Raw genomic sequence first — 17,824 nt, forward strand, 5'->3', positions numbered from 1 at the left:
CAACCTGGCCTTGAACACTTCCAGGGAGGAGCAGCCACAGCCTCTCTGGGCAACCTGTGCCAGTGTCTGACCACCCTCACAGTAAGAATTTCTTCCTAATATCTCATCTAAACCTACCCTCTTCCAGTTTAGAGCCATTACCCCTTGTTCTATCACTCCCTGCCCTTGTCAAAAGTCCCTCCCCAGCCTTCCTGTAGCCCCTTCAGGTACTGGAAGGCTGCTATAAGATCTCCCCGGAGCCTTCTCTTCTCCAGGCTGAACAGCCCCAACTCTCTCAACCTGTCCTCATCGGAGAGGTGCTCCAGCCCTCAGATCATCTTCGTTGCCTCCTCTGGACTTGTTCTAACAGGTCCATGTCTTTCTTGTATTGGGGACTCCAGAACTGGAGGCAGCACTCCAGGTGGGGCCTTATGAGAGCAGAGTACAAAGGGTAGAATCACCTCCCTTGACCTGCTGGCCATGTCAGTCTCACATTTTGAGTCATCATGCTGAATTCTGAATTAAGTAACCTCACTTTAAGCTGTCTAGTCATCCAAATAACCTATTTTGTTACCTGCTTATTTTAGCATGTCAGATAGCCAAGTCACTGGTTTTGTTTGAGAGATAAATTTCCTAAGGTATGCAATATCTTGCCTCGTTCTTGGTTATGTTCTGTAATGTGTATCAGGCTTGGGTTGTGTTTTGTGGTGTTTTTTTTTTTTTAATGGGACTGGGAGAGGATTGGTATCAAACCTCAAAGTTGTGTGCACTTCGTGCACCTACGTAATGTACATACTTTAATATGTTTTGATTGTTTGGAGATGTCTCTGTGTGAAGTTAAGAAAATAGTCTTCTGAAGCTACTGAGTTAAATTGACAAAATTTCCTATGAATTTCTTTCTTGTGAATAACAGCAGGTTGATTTTTAGAGCTCTTCCAGCAACAAAAGTATTTACAAGGTCTCTCTCACTCAAGGACTTTTTGTGTAGAATAGTGAAATAATGTTAGTACTTCTGTCAGAGACTTAGTCACTGTCTTCTGAACTGCTCTTTTTTGCAAAGCTATTTTTGTGCTGTCTTTGAGATTTCTGTCCCACTTCAATTTAAAACATTTCTGTGGATTAAGAAAAGATTGTCACAGATAGTATGTACTGGTAAAGCATAGTTCTTCTAGGAGGCCAAGCTTAAAAATTATTTTTTTTTTCTGTTAAGCAAGAGTTGATCGGTTTCAGAAACCAAACTGACATTTTTCTTCATGTGCCTTTTTCTTCTTCTAGGGTTTTCACAGACATTCAGCAAGTCCTCAACAACCTGACACATCCCCGTTTTGTATTCACAGACAACGAGGCAGAAGCAGACATCCTGTACAACTTCTCACACTTCAAAGATTATAGGTTGCTATTGTTCCCCTGATAACAAAAATCCTTTTGTTGCTATAAAAACATGTTCCCAAAGAAGTCTCCCAACAACTTCTCTGTTTTGTAGGAAGCTAAGTGAGGAAAGGCCTGGGGTTATGCTGAATCAGTTTCCGTGTGAGAACCTCCTGACTGTCAAAGACTGCCTAGCGTCCATCTCTAGACGAGCTGGAGGAACAGATGGGCCAAGATGGTTGCCTCGTACTTTTAACCTCCAGACAGAATTGCCTCAGTTCATCAGCTACTTTCAGCAACGCGATAGAAGGTGGCTCCTGTTTCTACTTCATTATGTTTTGTGCTTTCTTGATCCCACTTTCCTCAAAGACCACTAGCCTGCATTTTGAGCTTGGCAGCTGTTACACCACCATGAGTTTGTTCTTGCTGTGTTGATGTTCAAGGGAACTTTACCTAGAAAGTGTGAACTTTTTAGGTATTTTCTTTAATGTAAGAGTAGCTAAGCAATGCATTTTGAAACAGAAACTTTGCTGTGATTTGAATGCAGATTTGAAGGCTGTTGCTTTTGTGTAATCAAGGTCTTACCTCTTGTATTTAACAGATGTGCAAAGGATCAAAATGTGTTTGCAACAAGTGTTGGGGTTTTTTCCAGAGGACCAGTAGCAGTTGTTCTTGCAATTAAGCCAGAGTGGAAAATGTTTAGAGTTAAAGTTCTGGGTTAAAGGGTTCTGTAAGGTTGTGAAAGTCAAATTTAGTTTTAGTGTTAGCCTAAAGCAGTTGTGGAGCTGTAGGGTTTTAAATCCACATTTTCTGCTGCTGCAGCTGCCTTGGAGTGCATGGAAGCTAAGACTTTCTTTTGGTAAGAGAGCACACATTAGGTACTACTCATGGAATAACCTTATTCCTGGCACGGTGTATTCTGGTTGAAAGTTTGCTTCTTTGGTGATGCCTCCTTGCGGTGCAACCTATTAGGCATTTCATTTGGCCATTCTTTGCTCTTTGTAGTCTGTTTTACTGACTGGCATAACCAGGAGAGCGCACTCCTTCCATGTATCCCTAGTGTGTGGTGTTTTAATTGCTTTTTAATATCAAAGATTAACCGTGGTTGCAATGTGTATGTAGAGAATGGAAAGGAGAGGATAGGAATTTTCAAATAAACAAACAAAACAGACCTAACACCGCTAACTTCAGCTCAGTTCAGTTTATGCTGTTTATCATGAAGCTCAAGGAGTTTCTTGGGATGCTTTAATAGATGGAGGAAAGGAAGACATCAGGTGTCACCTGGCCCTTATTCGGAAAGATGCACTGAAAGTCCAGCATGTTGCCTGTTTTCCTCAAGGATGTTTCAAATAATTTTGCCCCTTGAAGTGACTAGGTACTAGAAAGCACACTGCTATCTTCTCACTTTCATTTTCTTGCAATATGAACTGTTGAGATACTGTGTGATTTCTTCCAAAAGAGATACGTTAGTGTCATTTATGGAGTTGGATGCAGAAAAAGGCAATGAACAATGAGAGCATGCTAGGCCCTAACTGAAAAGATCAGTGAAAGTTACTGCTGCCTTTTCTTCCCTTTCCGCCTAAGGCTTACCACTCCCAGCTGTCAGTCAAAGGTCCTTAGTTTTTGTGCTGTAGCCCATAGCTTTATGATGTATTTCTTTAGGGGAATACATAGATCAGATCAAGTGGTTATCCAGACAGCTGAATGAGGTGGATACTTACAGGTGTTGGCTTCTCTCTGTTTCTCTCTCTCTCTTTTAGAGGAGAAGACAATCACTGGATATGCAAACCGTGGAACTTGGCCAGAAGCCTGGATACCCACATCACCAACAGCCTTAACAATATCATCAGGCATAGGGAAAGCAGCCCCAAGGTTGGAGAGCATGGTTTTGAATTTGATTTAAAGGGGAGAGCTGATAAAAACCCATCCTAGAAGGAGGTCTAAAAATACAGTGAAGGAAACTTATTTTCTTTAAAATTCATATGCTGGCCATGAGCATACAGTTTCAATCAATTCAGAATTGATTCAGATTCAAATTGGTCAGCTCCATTTGTTGGTCTGATGATCCCAAAGAGCCTGGTGTTCTCTTCTTTAAAAAATGTAACTTACCCTGATAGTAATGAGTACTCCAGGTGTTGCTGCTTTAACACTAATCCTCAGACTGGCAGATGATCCCACGGTAGCTATAGTCATAAATTTTGGAACATTATTGCTTCTGTCCCCTGGTTGATCATTATTGCTGATCCACAGCTCTGCACAGTGGCATAAAGTACCATCTTTGCCAACACAGATGAATCACTGAGGTTTTTGTAGGGAGTCTGCAATATGCAGTCATAGATCAGAATGTCACTTCGGGTTTATTTCTGTTGGTGTGTGGACTGCATGTATTTTCTGGAATGCAGGAATGTACAATGAGTTGCTTCACATTTGTAGTTCAAAACAACAAGGTCACTGAAACTGTAAATAAAATTAATTTTGTGAATTTTTTTTTTTTTTTTTAAATGAGTACGTTCTGGCCTCCCACTTTCCCCACCCTGATGTCAAAGAATTTGATAAAAGGTACCTGTTTGCATAACAACATTGTGTATTTGTGGACATTTCTAAAGAAAAACTGACGTGCACACAGAGATGCCTTAAATCATCGAGATGCAGTGACACTTTGTTTTCATTTCAGTTGAATTATATTCACTGTGAGCGTTCTTGGTTTCTTGTAGGTAGTGTGCAAATATATTGATAATCCAGTCTTGTTTCACCGAGAAGATGTGGGGATGGTTAAATTTGACATCCGTTATGTTGTATTGCTGCGGTCCATAAAACCACTCAAGCTTTATATCTATGATGTATTCTGGCTGCGCTTTTCAAATCGGTAATTACATTCTTATTAGTGTGGAGGGGCTTAGAATTAAATCTGATGCCTTGGAAACTAAGAAATTGTTTTATTATCCTTTAGGGCATTTTCACTTGATGACTTGGATGACTATGAGAAGCATTTCACAGTCATGAATTATGCTCCTGGTGTAACATTAAAACAGGTAAGCAAACAGTCCAAAACATTCCCTCATCTTTCTGTTGTTAGAAAATCTCCCAGTGCCTCCTTTGTGACTGTTGCCAAACAACCTGTTTCACATCCACATAAACAAGCAGTCAGGGTGTTGAATGTACCCTAAGCAAATATTTTCCTAGACTCTTCCCCCTCTGGATCCCTAATCATCTGTGATTATATAAGGTAATAACAAAATTGCATTCTGAATATAACCCACGTTGATAGAGATCAGTAAAAGAATTATTAAAATGGCAGCTAATTATTGTCAAAGACTTTAGTGTGATCTTTTCTAACAAGAAATACTGGAACAAGAGAGGTGTGCAGGAACTGTCTAATTCCCTAGTTCTCCATCTGGGCTTGTAGGAATGGCAAAAAGTATTTGATGTTCCATTCTCTTGTCATCTGATTGCTCTATCATTCCCAGCCAAAACAGTTTTTGATGTTGCTAAACTGTTTTAGGTACACTGTGATGAATTTATTCCTCTGTTTGAAAAACAATATCCTGAATATCCTTGGACAACGGTACAAGTAAGTCAGCAATTAATCTTTCTTGTGTAAATGTTCATGGATCTTTTTTTACTCAGCAAACTAGCTTTTCCAAAAGTGCTGGTTTTCTTTATTCATAAGACATACTTCATGTTCCACAAAGGACAACAAATGTTAAGCTTTACTCTAGAAGTATTTATTAACTTAGTGTAATTCTCCCTCAAACACTTTGTTGTTAGCACTTGTGAATTTTATTTCATGATTATACTATGAGAATTCTTTGTATTGGACTTAGTACTAAAGCCAATCCTGACTACCCTCAGGATCCTGGGACCAGAATCTTTTTTTCTTGCAAGTTCCATCTTTTTTGAAGATGGTTGCCAATAATCTTAGCCCGTGGTTGTGAAGATACACTATTTCATGCAAAAAGGAAGGGAAGTCCAGCATATAGAGTGTCCGGATCACTACAGCTGTTGCTCACATGACTGTTGTGGTTTCACTTGGCTAGCACTTGCCTAGGAGGCAAATACAGCCACTTGCTGACTCCCCTGTCCCCCTGCCAGGGGATGAGGGAAAGATTTGGAGGGGTAAGGGTAAGGAGTCTCATAGGTTGAGATGAGAACATTTAAATAGTTGAAATAAAATAAAACCTAAGATAATAGTGATATTCAAATAATAATTATAATAATGAAAAATGCAAATGAGTGATACACAGTGCAATTGCTCACCACCCACCAACCAAGCCCAGACCATTATCAGATAACAATTCCAGAGGAGCAGCAATCCTGAAACCAAAACCACAATCTCAGAGGAGAGAGAGCCAGAGAGTACAAACCCCCACAAGTGAATGACTCTCATTTATATACCCAACATGACATTATATGACGTGGAATATTGATTATCCAATTGGCATATTCAATTGCCAATCTAGTTTATTAATTTTACTATTTCTCACCCCCCGACCTTGCACCTGTAGACTAGCAAAACTCAAAGTCCTTCAACTTCCAGCAACAATTGAAAACATTAGCATGTTATCAGCATTCTTCCCACAACAAATCTCATACTGAAACCAAAACACAGCACTATTCTAGCTACTAAAAAGAAACCTATCTCTGTCTCAGCTGAAAACCAGAACAACTGTGGAAAAGTTGTTTTCAAAGTCTTCACTACTCTTTTTAGCAGAGTATTAACTCTGAAAAGTTGAACCACTGAAGGCTCTTGCTTTCTTTATTCCAGGTGGCTTCACAAGATAAGGAGCTATCAGACCAAGTAGGAAACTAAAGTAAATAGGAAATTACAGTATCTAATATAATCTCAGTGGAATGGCATCACAGGTTTTCATTTATCTATTTTAAGCAGAGCTGTTGGTCTAAAGGTTTCCCTGTGCACTTTCAGGATGGCAGTGCACTGGAGCTCACTCACAAGACTAGGATGTGCCCAAGTGACCGATAGAAATAAGCATTGACCCTGCTCCAGGGGTGCTGTGCTTGAAGGGTTATGCTGCCAGATGGGATATTACACAAGCTGCATTTGTATAATGTGGCGTATTTAAAAGAAAAGCTAGACTGGTCTTCTCTTTTTTCTTAACGACTCCTCTACCAACATAATATTTCTGAGCTAGTAAGTTAGAACACCTGTTTCTTAAATCTTACCTTTGAGATTGCAATGCAGGATTTCCAGCTGCTGCCCTGGCTTCTCTGTGTTAGCAAGCTGACCAGGCAGAGCCATGTCCCTGGTCATTGCATTAATGACCTTTCACAAGAAAACGGATGGTTCCCCAGTACTAGGGCATCTTTTTTTTCTGCAAAGAGCAAGCTCAAAACACTGTAGTTCCATAAAGCATGCAGGAAGGCAGATGAGGCCTTCTTATTGATTTTTTTTTTTTTTTTTTTTTTGCTTGTAATTCATGCTTGAAAGGAAAAGCTAAATGTGTTAAGAGATGGTTCAGAAACATGCACAAAACTGAATTGTTGCATTCTTCCGTATTTATCGGGAGCTAGAAGATGCAAAATGAATGTGAGCATTTATATGTGCATATGCTTTCAAAAGTGAATAAATTACTCAAGTGTGAGTTGATTTCCATAAATTAATTTACATCAGTTTTAACTAGAACCTTATATTCAATCAGTGATACTTACTTGGAGTATTACGGGTTTTGCAGCATTAGGTTTGAAATAGTCTGAAAGAGACTACAAGGGGTGAAAAGAGATGTCAAAATATGTACTGTAGGTTACCCAAAGTAGTACTGTGTGCAGAATAAGGAGTATCAAACCATCTTTTCATTTGCAGAAGGAATGGTTCACTGCAGTATAAACTCAGTACTAAAATTCACACCTGTGTGGTCTTTCTGAATTATTTCACTTTCACAGTCAATATCTGATTGTTTCGCAAAATACCAGTGTAGTATGTTCTTAAAATCTCCATGTCCCCACCACCCTTTTTAGAAGGGGTAGAAGGTTTTTTTATTGCAGAACAAAACAAAACAAAGCTAGAATACAACTTAATAGGCAGGAAAAAGTCAGAACTTCACAGCTGTACTGCTGGTGTTCACAGAACTCTCCTGGATATTCTTTTTCCCCTCCTCTACACATAAGAGCAATACTGTATATAATGCCTGAGAAAGGAATTAATTCTCATATTAAGTGCCCTAGTTTGGGGATTTCCATACTACTGATTTGCTCCCCAGAAAAGTCCATGGATATTGTCAGGTGCTCGGCGCTTTCACTGTGTTGTCTTTAGGTCTAAGTGCATATTTTGAAATTAATACTGTGCAGATTTTAATCTATTGGTCAGTGTAATTTATACAAACCCTTTCAAAAGCTATATGAATTGAAGTTAAGAACACTATTTATTGCTTTTATAGAATGTCAGTTCTCATTCAGAGCCATTTTTCTGTTATTAGGCAAATATTTTTAAGGCATTTGCTGAATTGTTCCAAGTTGCTTCAGCTAAACCTGCTCCTCTGGGCATCTGTGATTATCCATCATCAAGAGCAATATATGCCATTGATTTGATGCTTAAATGGGACACCAGCAGAGATGGTGAGAAGCTTATTTCTTTGAATGTTGACTTCTTTTATATTTGTGAACCTTTTCAAAAATTTATTTCTTCTGTCTGAACTCTTACTATTTTTCCAAGCAGCATGAGCTGTGTACTCTGTGCCTCCCACTGACATCAAAACATATCTGGAGTTGCAGATCCATGGCGTTAGCATCTGCTATGCTGCTTAGCAGTAATGATGGGGGAGCTGTCAACTGTGCTGGGCTGAGTCCTTGTTTCCCTTGTCCCCTTGCTACTGCCCTTCTGTTTAAAAAAAAAAAAAAAAACCCAACAAACAAAAGTCAAAACCAACACACACAAAACCCAACTGTGCAGCAATCTAGTCATTCTGACAGCAAATTTTCATTTGCATTTATGGTGAGAGAATGTCTGAAATATGTGTGTCTCCATGAAAACCTTAGAGACATCTTGCTATCTGTAGCCTCCAGGCTTGGCCCAGTGTCTTCAATGCACAGTTAGTTAATAAAGCAGGGAAGGGACGGCGTTCACTTCAGTGCTATTGATGTCCTCAGGAACTGTCTCTCAGTTGTTGCCAAGTCTCTGCAAGAACATGTACATGAAGGTGCTTCATGGTAGTACTGCAGCATGGCTAACAGCTACCTGGAGCCTTTCTTCCATCCAGTTTGGAGGACTGGTAGCAAAATTTGCCAAACGGGGTGAGTTTTTTATTATCTCACCAGGAGGCTCAAGAATGTTCTATAAATGTACCCAACTCAGACATGTGTCTTGTAGGTAGAAAAGCAGCAGAGGCACCAACACAAAAAGGACTGCTTGGGGAGTATTAAACAGAACTGTGGGTACTCTTTTCTTGTGACATTGTAGTCCCCGGGAGACAGGAAAAATTCATTCCTCGTGCACAGGTTTGCTGGAGGAGTGATGAGATGTTGTATTTTGGGTGGGTACCCCTAGCCCAGTCCCACAGTGGCTGATTCGGTAACTATTGAATCACTTTCATGGAGTGAGATGATTGAGAAACAGGAGGTGTACAATTGAGCCTTTCCTGTTCAAATTAAGTGGAGCAAGGGGTTGAATTTCATTCTGCTACGTCCATGTTGATGCTCTTTCAGCTGTCCTAGAGTTGTCTTGAATAGGAGAAGCAAAGCAACTTGCTGTTATTACTAGCTCGAGGAAAACTATTGTAGTAAAAGGACCAAGCTCACATGACAGCCTTGGCTGAACTGCCTAAGTCCCTAGCCTTTGAAAGTGGGGGTGTGGGTGCCAAAGTCACGGCTGTGATGCTGTAGGCAGCCTATGGACAAATAAATAGGTTAATTGCTTCTGTGCAGAGCAGAGTATAGTTTACCTATTCATCAGAAGTTTGTACCGTCACTTATGATCTCAGCACCAGACAGGAAATAAAATTCTCTTTGCACAGAATTCATTTGTTTCTGAACTGTACTGAAGAAGTTTTAAGAGAAAATTAAACTTCCTGACTTATTTATTTCTATGAGTGAGATGGAGTGGCTGGAGCGTAAAGTAACAGGGCTGCTAGAAATAGAAAGGTAGATATCTAAGAGCTTTAAGAAAGGAAGGTTTGTACTGAAATGTGAAAGGAGAAGCAGAGTTTTCTGGAAGATGCTTCAGACTGTCCAGCAAGATGGGCTGTATTGGGAGATCCTATTAAATCACTGCAAATTTTTATTCTAAGGCATTTATTATAAAGCATTGGATTAGCACAGTGACTGCAGAATCTGTTGGATATTTGTCCTCTGGATAACGATGGTAGAACAGACCTCTGTCCCTCCAAAAAAAAAATCAAACCCACTAAAATAAAAACATTTTACTGGCTTGCCAGCTTGGGTCATAAAAAATGGCTTTTCCCAGTCATTTTCCATAATCTCTGTATTTAAAGACAGGTAGTTATTCAGGATGTCTGTAGGGCTTGTATTAAGAGGCAGTGTTTGTGTTCTCCTTTACAGGGAAAAGAATTATGCAGCCTCAGATCCTGGAGGTGAACTTTAATCCTGACTGTGATAGAGCCTGCAAATACCACCCTACCTTTTTTAATGATGTCTTCAGCGCCCTGTTTCTGGATGAAACAGACAGCTGCCATGTGACGTGCATTGTCTAGCCACAGGAGGCTTGACTCTATTAATTTCCTTCCCAGATATGCTTAACAGCAAGATTTATATTTCAGTTCTATGAGCTGCTGATGCAACTATTTTCCTATACTAGTAACCTAGGAAAAAAAAATTCATATCGAAAGAATATGCGTATACCATATACTGTATTGATAATAATTTTGTCTATATTTTCCTTGTCTTGCTTAGTTCTATAAATAATCAGTTTGTGTTGACCAAATGTCTGATTTATTGAATATGGGAGACCTCAAAATAGGACGGTAACTGGAGCAATTGACTTGTTTCTCAGGTAGCCTGATTGCTTGCTTGCTGGGAAACATTGCATAAGTTCCCCGTGTCAACATTAAAACTATAATTTACTGAATCATCAAGTTGGAGTTGGTATATCTCTTTCTTATCTCTCCCTCTTATACAAAGATCTAAAAGGTTCTGATGGGAAAATAATTTGGTATTTCAGTGCAATGAACTACTAGGGTAATAAGATGAAAGATTTGATGGCTCTTCCCATTTATTTTATTTATGAAAAAGCAAACAAAACCCACAACATTTAGGAACTCTACTGCTGGCTGTCATCCTTCATCTGCCTCTTAAACTAGATTTTTGAGAAGGGGTCAGGCAGGAAGTGAGAAGGATGCAATGTCTAGAGCAGCACAGAAATGCAGAAGCCTGAAGGAAAGAAAGAGATATGAGAGACTATTAGAAGCCCAAGCAGTCTTTGGACTGCAGAGTTTATAACTTAAGATAGAGGTATTTGGGAGTGGGGTGTCAGTTTAAAATTAATCATTCCTAATCTCTCCTCCCACTTTTTATTTTTGGCTGAAATTTAGCAATTTTAGGCTGTATTTATGTTGCTTTGTATGCATGTGCAAATTGCAAAAAGTCATGAAGTATGTATTATGTGGGTAGTGGTTTTTTTTAAGCTAGTTGCAGCAATCAAGATCTGCTTGAGAGTGAAATACAGTTGTATAAAATGTATACATCTTCTAAACCTTGGTTCAAGCTTTGCAAATATGCAGCATGTTACCGCTCCTGATCAGGAAGGGAGAGGGATATTCTAGACTATTTCAGGTTGGTCTGCAGAAACCTACTTCTTGCCACTGCCTGGAACATAGGCTGGAGAAATAAACCATCTGTGTTTTATGAAAATTCAGTCACTGCACGGGTGAAGTAGAAGGGAGAGCTGGATTGCACAGTCAAAAATGGTGCTGACAGCCATATCAGTCTCCTGTTCATGAGTCGGAACTTTTATGGACTTCTTATTTAAATGTGATTAAAGAAACATGGTGAAGTGCTTAACATAGATGGTGTGACTACCCGCCGATAGGGAAAAAGTCTGTGATACAGAATATAGTAATGGGTGCTTGAGACTGGATGTAAGCAGACATGCAGCGCTGCTCAGCAGAGTTATTTGTCCATTTAGGAGACAAAAAGGCACTTTGTCCTCAAAGTACCTGAAAGCATCTAACAAAAGTGCCTGTGGATGTGAGTAAAGGGGAAGGTTTCCCTCATCACAAAGGGAAAAGTGATGTCACACTTAGCAAACCCAAAGAATGACTTTTAAAAAGCAGTAAGATTTATACAGTGGGGCCACAAGCTGTAGGCAAAAACAGTCTGGTTTTGTGCTCTTAGACGAAAGAGATCTTTTTATCTTATAGGAAGCAACTGGTTGAACTAAGCATCCTAGACCTTGCTACGTCAGCTACCATAGCTCTGAAGAAGAGAAGCCCTTTCTAAGCAGCTAAAGTGAGAAGGTGCAGGTAGGAGACACAGTAGCTATGGTGTATGTACTGCTCTGCGGGGCAACAGTCCCACCCATGGCCTGGCTGCCAGCTCTGCTGTCCAGATCTAGTGGTGAACTGGCATCACACTGAGGGTCTGGGTGGAGTACGCTCGTGCTGTTGGGCAGCACCAGTGCTGCTGGTGATGCCTCAGAGGTGTATGCAGGGGGCTGCTGAATATTTAGGTCCTCTGATTTTCTGTCTAGGTGCTCTGAATTTCCTGTTTTGTCTTGCCCATTGCAATGGTAAAGAGAAGAGATGAAGAGGCTATCTTTGAGTTTATAGCATCCTGCTGCCTTCAGTATTCTGCTCAAAACCATTCAAAACCAATAAAAACCGAGGAACACGGTTATCAAGTTTACATGTAGTTTAACGCACTTAGCTGACACTAGATTTTACAACGCTTCCAAGTGGGAAGGCACAAATTGTGAAAAAGATCTTGTCTTAAAACGGTTAAACATGGAGTACAATGACCCCAAAGATAAATGCCTGTCAGCTGTAGTGGGACACATCATAGCACTAAAGCACTGTGTCTAGTGGTAAACACAAAAGATTCAGACTGCAGTCATGCCTGTCACTGTTGGGAGTTTTCTAGAAGCTGTGTTAATATATGTCTGGATTTCTTCCTCTGAACATAATGAAGTTGGAGTTCGTGCTTATTTCTGGTGATAGTTAAAATGCTGTTGTCATATGAAATGTAGTGCTGTAATATAGAAAACTAGTACTTTTTAGTCAGTAATCTTTTAGTTTGCTATAAAACCCAGTCAAGTATACGCCCATTTCTGACTTGCCCAGTAAAGACATGTTTGTTTTAAACAAGTACTGCTTTGTCAGTTTGTAATTAGTAAACTAATGGTCTAAGTAGTTCAGCTAAAAATAAAATAAGGTCATAACTTTATTTAGAAAACTCTTGTGGAAAAAAAAAAACTTCTTGGCTGAGAACTGTTTATTCAGGTTGTTTCTTGTTTCGATTGTCCTTCCAGAAACGGTAATTGAGTGCAGAAGCCATGGTTAGCCAAGCTAAATAAGGAACCATCAAATAAGCTGCCGTTTTGTTGATGTTATACCAGGAAGCAGTTGTACCTGTTGCCATACCAGTTGTGAGCAGGAGGGTCACCAGCCCCTGAAACACAGGAAGGTGGTTAGTGATGGTTTTAGTTCTTGCATTTTTCTTGACTAGATAGTCTTTGTGTGGCTCTTTCCACTTAGCTCTGGCACTTGAGCCAGTTCTGTCTCAGAAAAATAGCCAGGAAAAGATTTCTGCTGAGTTACGAGTTGAATTGACACATAAAACAATAAAACAGTCACAAAAAGGGCATTGCAGCTGAGAGCAGGAGAGGGAGAATAAAATCCCTCTCACCCACACCCTTTTTTTTGGCAGCAGAAAGTGTGACATAGGCTACAAATCCAGTGTGACTTTGAGCAAGCCACTTAGCTCAGTAAACTTATCCATTTTTTTCATGTCATAGATGCCTGAAGATACGTGGTGTGAATGAATCGATGGTGGATTGGAAAGTCTTCCACTGTTACATCACTGTGTATATATTTAGACAAGCAGGCAAATAGTTTTTATTTTTAGTACTGATTTTTATTTTTGAGGCAAGCTGTTTCTCTTCAGACTGCAGAAAATTAGTGTTGTCTAAAATGGGTGCTAATTACCTGACTAATGTTATGATAAGCTTCTTATCATTGCTGTTTGCCAGAGATACCTAGGAATTTTACTAAGGCATAAATGTTTACATTTTCTAGTCACACAAAGCTCTTATAAAAGGGTGGCAGAAATCTAAACATTTAAGGATGTTGTAGATATGTAAGTTCTCTCAGGTGGCTGCTGGCATGCATTAAAAAAACTTTTAGAAAACTTCTACAAGCCAATATCCTCTACTTGGGCTCATTTTCAGAGAGAAAAGATCGTGACTCAAAACTTTCGTCTTAGCACCTTGCAAATGACAGCAGAAGCCTATGATAAAGAAACTTACTTTTCCACTTACCCATCCCATTTTGTGAGCTCCAAAAAATATTGGAGTCCATGCCCAGTTTAATGCCAGCTGCCCTGCATACAGACCAAGAGGGACCACCGACTTTTCACTGAAGCCCCCCAGTTCTTTCCATACCAGGTAGGAGCCATATCTGGAGAAAGTAAATGTAAGGTGTAATTCAGTACACTGATGAGAAAGCAAACACACATTCTTGATCAAATGAAATTACTTCAGTGGTAGGGTCTAAATTCGTTTGGAAAATTAGATATCCAGGTACTACTCGGCACAGTAACTGACTGCACAGGGTTGATCCCCTGCTGCAGATAGCAATACGGAGGAAGAAAAATTCCCTATCCTGTCAGAGTTCCCACTTCTAGGTGCAGAGAAGCAGACGACCTCCTGCATTTCAGTCTTAAAAGAGAATTCCATGTTGAAATGGAAGCAAGTCTTAAGATGCAAGGGTAAAAGGTAAGTCTAAATATTGAAGAAACTGTTAATTGGTACTGGGAGATAGTGCTTTTAAAATAAATTTTTAAAAAAATAAACATAACCCAGTAACTTTTTAAGTGGATGAAATTAATATAGGAGAAGTAGGAATTGACTGGCATCTCAAAGCACAGGTGAGTATGAGGATGGATGGTCTTAGAGCAGGAGGGACTCTATATGTACTTCTCAGAAGGAAGGGGACAAAGATGAGGAGAACAAAGATTTTGAGAGTTATGTAGAAAGAATTGACCACAAGAAGCATCCAGCACCCTTCCTGTCTGCAGTATCCTGGCTACTGAAAGATCTTTCAAAAACATTTTGAAGATTTTTAACAGTTCTTAATGCCACAGAAGAACAGTTCACTGGAGGGATCCCAGAATGTATGCTGCTAAAGACAGGAATTCTTAGGATTTGGGAGATTTACTAATGTAAAAGTAATTGTAAAGTTTCTTTTTGCACTGTAAAGTGCAAAATGTAAAGTTTCTTTTTGCACTGAAGGAGCCTGATTAGAACAGGGAACATTCATCACCTAAGACTATTTTTTCTGCTCTTGTTTGACTTTCCCTTTAGACATAAACTACATTTCAGTCCAGATGACTGTAGCCATTCCAGGTGACTACAGTAGAATCCCCTGGATAAAATACCAACATTTGGAATTCCATCCTTGTTTCAGAGTTAGTAACTGAATACTGATTCCATTCTGGTAGGAATGTCAACTGGCCTCTGCACTATGCTGGGCAGCAGACGGTCCATACGTATTTCTGCTCACAGTGGAGCAAAGATGGAGACCAACTTGTAAGCATTCCTTTTTTAGGAGCACACAAACATCCATAGGAGTAATTGTGAGGAGTTTGTCCTCATTTGTTGGTTATACAAGAAGGATTTTCTTTTTTTCTGTTTAACCCAGTTAGTGACCTAAGCTTGCTTCTTGGCCATTACTTTCATAAGGGCTGAACAATGCAGCTTTGATGTCTTGGCAGCTTGCAGAGAGGTTTGGTTTTGTTTTGTGGTTTTGTTTTTTTTTTTTAAAAAAAAGTCTGGGGGGTGATAGGGGGTAAGCATTAGAAACTTAACAGTTTATCTTTGTAAAAGCCATCAGAACCCAAATCTGTTCCTATGTGATTTATAGAGCCACAGTGTGGACTTGCAGTTGTTGATACATCTAAATTTGACTTCAGACCAAGATCACGATGTACAAATCTGCTAGGAAGCTAAATGTCAAGAAAGACACAAAACCTTATTAAATCTTGCTTTTAGTTATTTTTTACTGTTATATTCAAGAGATTCTAAAGGAATGGGATTTCTCGATCACTCAAGGAATGTGTGCACGTGATGGATTACAGAAGAAAAGGCCTGGTAATAAATATGATCTTTTCACTGAGCTAGATGTATAGTCACAGTTTAGATTTTTAAAATATTTGACTTGATATCCAGGTTTATGATGAGGAATTCAGAAACAGGGTTACAAATTATGCAGTCAGTTTGAAGGAAGCCCTTCACGGGAAAGCCACTCAGCTCTTGCCTCTCTGATAAAAGGCAATTTTTTATATTCACAGGACAGTAATGATCTGATTCAAATGCTAACTCTTGGAATATGCAAGAGTAGAGAGCAGTTTTTAAAAATATACTCTGTAAGAGGAGAAAGAAAGGAGCATACTGAAAGGAAAGGAGGGCCAGTACATAAGGCTATAAAAATTACAAAGCTTTTCTGGAAAGAAAATGAAACCAAAATGAGAGAATGTGAGAGCCAATTTAGCATTCAGATATGGTTTCAGACATTGCATCGTTGCTGTATTTTGCAACAGGTGTTGCATTATTTAAGATAATCTGCAGGACAACTATGTAATGTTAATTTGGAAAAGATGTGATATCTTTGAAACTTTATATAGTTAAGGCAGTCCTATAGACAAACTACAAATCACTTAAAATATGCTGTCATGCTGGAAGAAATGGCACGGATAAGGTATACAGGGCATATTGCAGCCTCAAATCTATTACTATTGGATTAGCAACAATGTATATTTGATCACTAGGGAAAAAGGTGCTGAATCTTGGTATGTAGCTAGTTCCTAATGACCAAGTGTGGAAGAGACACAAAGCAATGCTCTACTCTGCACTTGGGGGCTGCACTGACCTCTCTGGAGGCTCTAGGAGCAGAGTGCTACCTCTCCTCTATGGCACAGCTCGGCAGGGTTAGTGTAAAAGCACATAATGTTGGGTGGACAGCTTCTAGAGCAGTCTGTGAGGAGTATCAGAACTGCCCCGTTTCCTGAGAGAACCTACCTCTATAAATATTTTTGCTACATCTTATTAAAAGTAACAGCTGCCAAAATATAGTATTATTAAACTTTTAAGGTACCTGTGGGAATGGTATTTGGCCTTGTGATTCTCTGTTCATCTGACAGTAATTGCTGTGCTGTCAAGTATTTTTAAACTAGTTAAATAAGAAGGCAGTAGATGGCTTCAAATATTTACAGTTTAACAGCCTGGCTGTTTTATTCAAAAGGATACGTATATTTTTATTTTGGTTTCTTTTAATTCAGCTCTGTTAGAACAATTCTATCCCAATTTCTGCTGCCCTCCCCCCCCCCTTTTTTTATTTTCCTAAAGCTACTGAAGGACATACATAGAAGAAATCCCTGTGCTGTCTTGCTCCCTCACTGCCAGCTTGGCAGGTCCCATCAAAGCACGTTAATGGCAGCTTTTCAAACTCCTGCTTTTGATGTGGATACCTATGCATACAAAATGTCCTATCAAACCCACACACAACTCCCAAAACGTGTTTTTACCTGTTAAACAGGCACCTTGACACAGTTTCTTACAAACATACAGCCACAGGAATACAGTCATAGTTCTCTGGTCTAGCATTATACAATAAGTAATTTTGAGATCAGATAAGTGCCTTAATACAACGTGAAAAACGTACCCCATAGATGTATAGAGAGTTCCCCAAACAGGAGCAAACACCCAGTTAGGTGGACACCAGGATGGCTTCTGTAGAGATTCATACCACACTGGGATTTCCTTTTTGGTTATCCTGCTTCCTAAATATCCTCCTGCATGGGGCAGGAATGTGAAACCCACTGCTGGGGCCCAGGCTAGTACCACTTCCATTGAGACAGTGAATCTGAAACAAACCCAAATAAGGTGATTGGCAGAGCAATTTTTAAATGAAGCTATAAAAATATTCCATTTTTAGCTGATTTTAGAAATATACCCATGTGTAGGATCTGACCCACAGCCTAGTCCTGTCACTGAGAAAGACTGCAGCTGAAATTAACGGATCTTGTACCAGGTTCCGTGGACAATACTCACCCCCATAAAGGAACCTATTGTTTATATTTGGTGGGGGTGGGTGCTGAAGCCTTTAATTCCCCCTCAGCTTTCTGGTGTAAGATTACTGAATTTTCATAGAATCATAGAATGGTTTGGATTTGAAGGGACCTTAAAGATCATCTAGTTCCAACCCCCCTGCCATCAGCAGGGACACCTTCCACTAGATCAGGTTGCTCAAAGCCTCATCCAGCCTGGCCTTGAACACTTCAGGGAGTGGGCATCCACAAC

The 17,824-nt window shown here is 39.7% G+C and overlaps 2 protein-coding genes across 2 annotated transcripts in view; one reads left to right on the forward strand and one right to left on the reverse strand.

Moving 5' to 3' along the window:
• Positions 1-10,378, forward strand: part of TTLL12 (tubulin tyrosine ligase like 12) — a 21,767-nt gene extending 11,389 nt beyond the window's left edge. Inside the window, exons 6-13 of the mRNA XM_010164668.1 lie at positions 1,255-1,371; positions 1,463-1,657; positions 3,108-3,219; positions 4,062-4,213; positions 4,298-4,379; positions 4,850-4,918; positions 7,779-7,917; positions 9,856-10,378. Of these exons, the coding sequence (XP_010162970.1) occupies positions 1,255-1,371; positions 1,463-1,657; positions 3,108-3,219; positions 4,062-4,213; positions 4,298-4,379; positions 4,850-4,918; positions 7,779-7,917; positions 9,856-10,007 (1,018 nt within the window). The 3' untranslated portion in view covers positions 10,008-10,378. The remainder of the gene's footprint in view (positions 1-1,254; positions 1,372-1,462; positions 1,658-3,107; positions 3,220-4,061; positions 4,214-4,297; positions 4,380-4,849; positions 4,919-7,778; positions 7,918-9,855) is intronic.
• A 2,270-nt stretch (positions 10,379-12,648) lies between these two features.
• Positions 12,649-17,383, reverse strand: TSPO (translocator protein). The gene is made up of 3 exons (XM_010164669.1): positions 17,187-17,383; positions 13,787-13,925; positions 12,649-12,918 (listed from the first exon to the last, which is right to left on the reverse strand). Exons 1-3 carry the CDS (start codon positions 17,372-17,374, stop codon positions 12,742-12,744), a joined length of 504 nt encoding a protein of 167 aa, XP_010162971.1. The 5' UTR covers positions 17,375-17,383; the 3' UTR covers positions 12,649-12,741.
• Positions 17,384-17,824: the final 441 nt, after the last annotated feature.

This window comes from Antrostomus carolinensis, unplaced genomic scaffold, assembly GCF_000700745.2.
Source record: "Antrostomus carolinensis isolate BGI_N321 unplaced genomic scaffold, ASM70074v2 scaffold31173, whole genome shotgun sequence".
In the NCBI taxonomy this organism is placed as follows: Eukaryota; Metazoa; Chordata; class Aves; order Caprimulgiformes; family Caprimulgidae; genus Antrostomus; species Antrostomus carolinensis.

Coding starts and splice junctions, on each gene's coding strand:
- TSPO (XM_010164669.1), bottom strand. CDS start 17,374: ATGGAAGTGGTACTAGCCTGGGCCCCAGCAGTGGGTTTCACATTCCTG. Junction 13,926..17,186: donor ACTCTCTATACATCTATGGG/GTACGTTTTTCA, acceptor TACTTTCTCCAG/ATATGGCTCCTACCTGGTAT. Junction 12,919..13,786: donor GAGCTCACAAAATGGGATGG/GTAAGTGGAAAA, acceptor CCTGTGTTTCAG/GGGCTGGTGACCCTCCTGCT.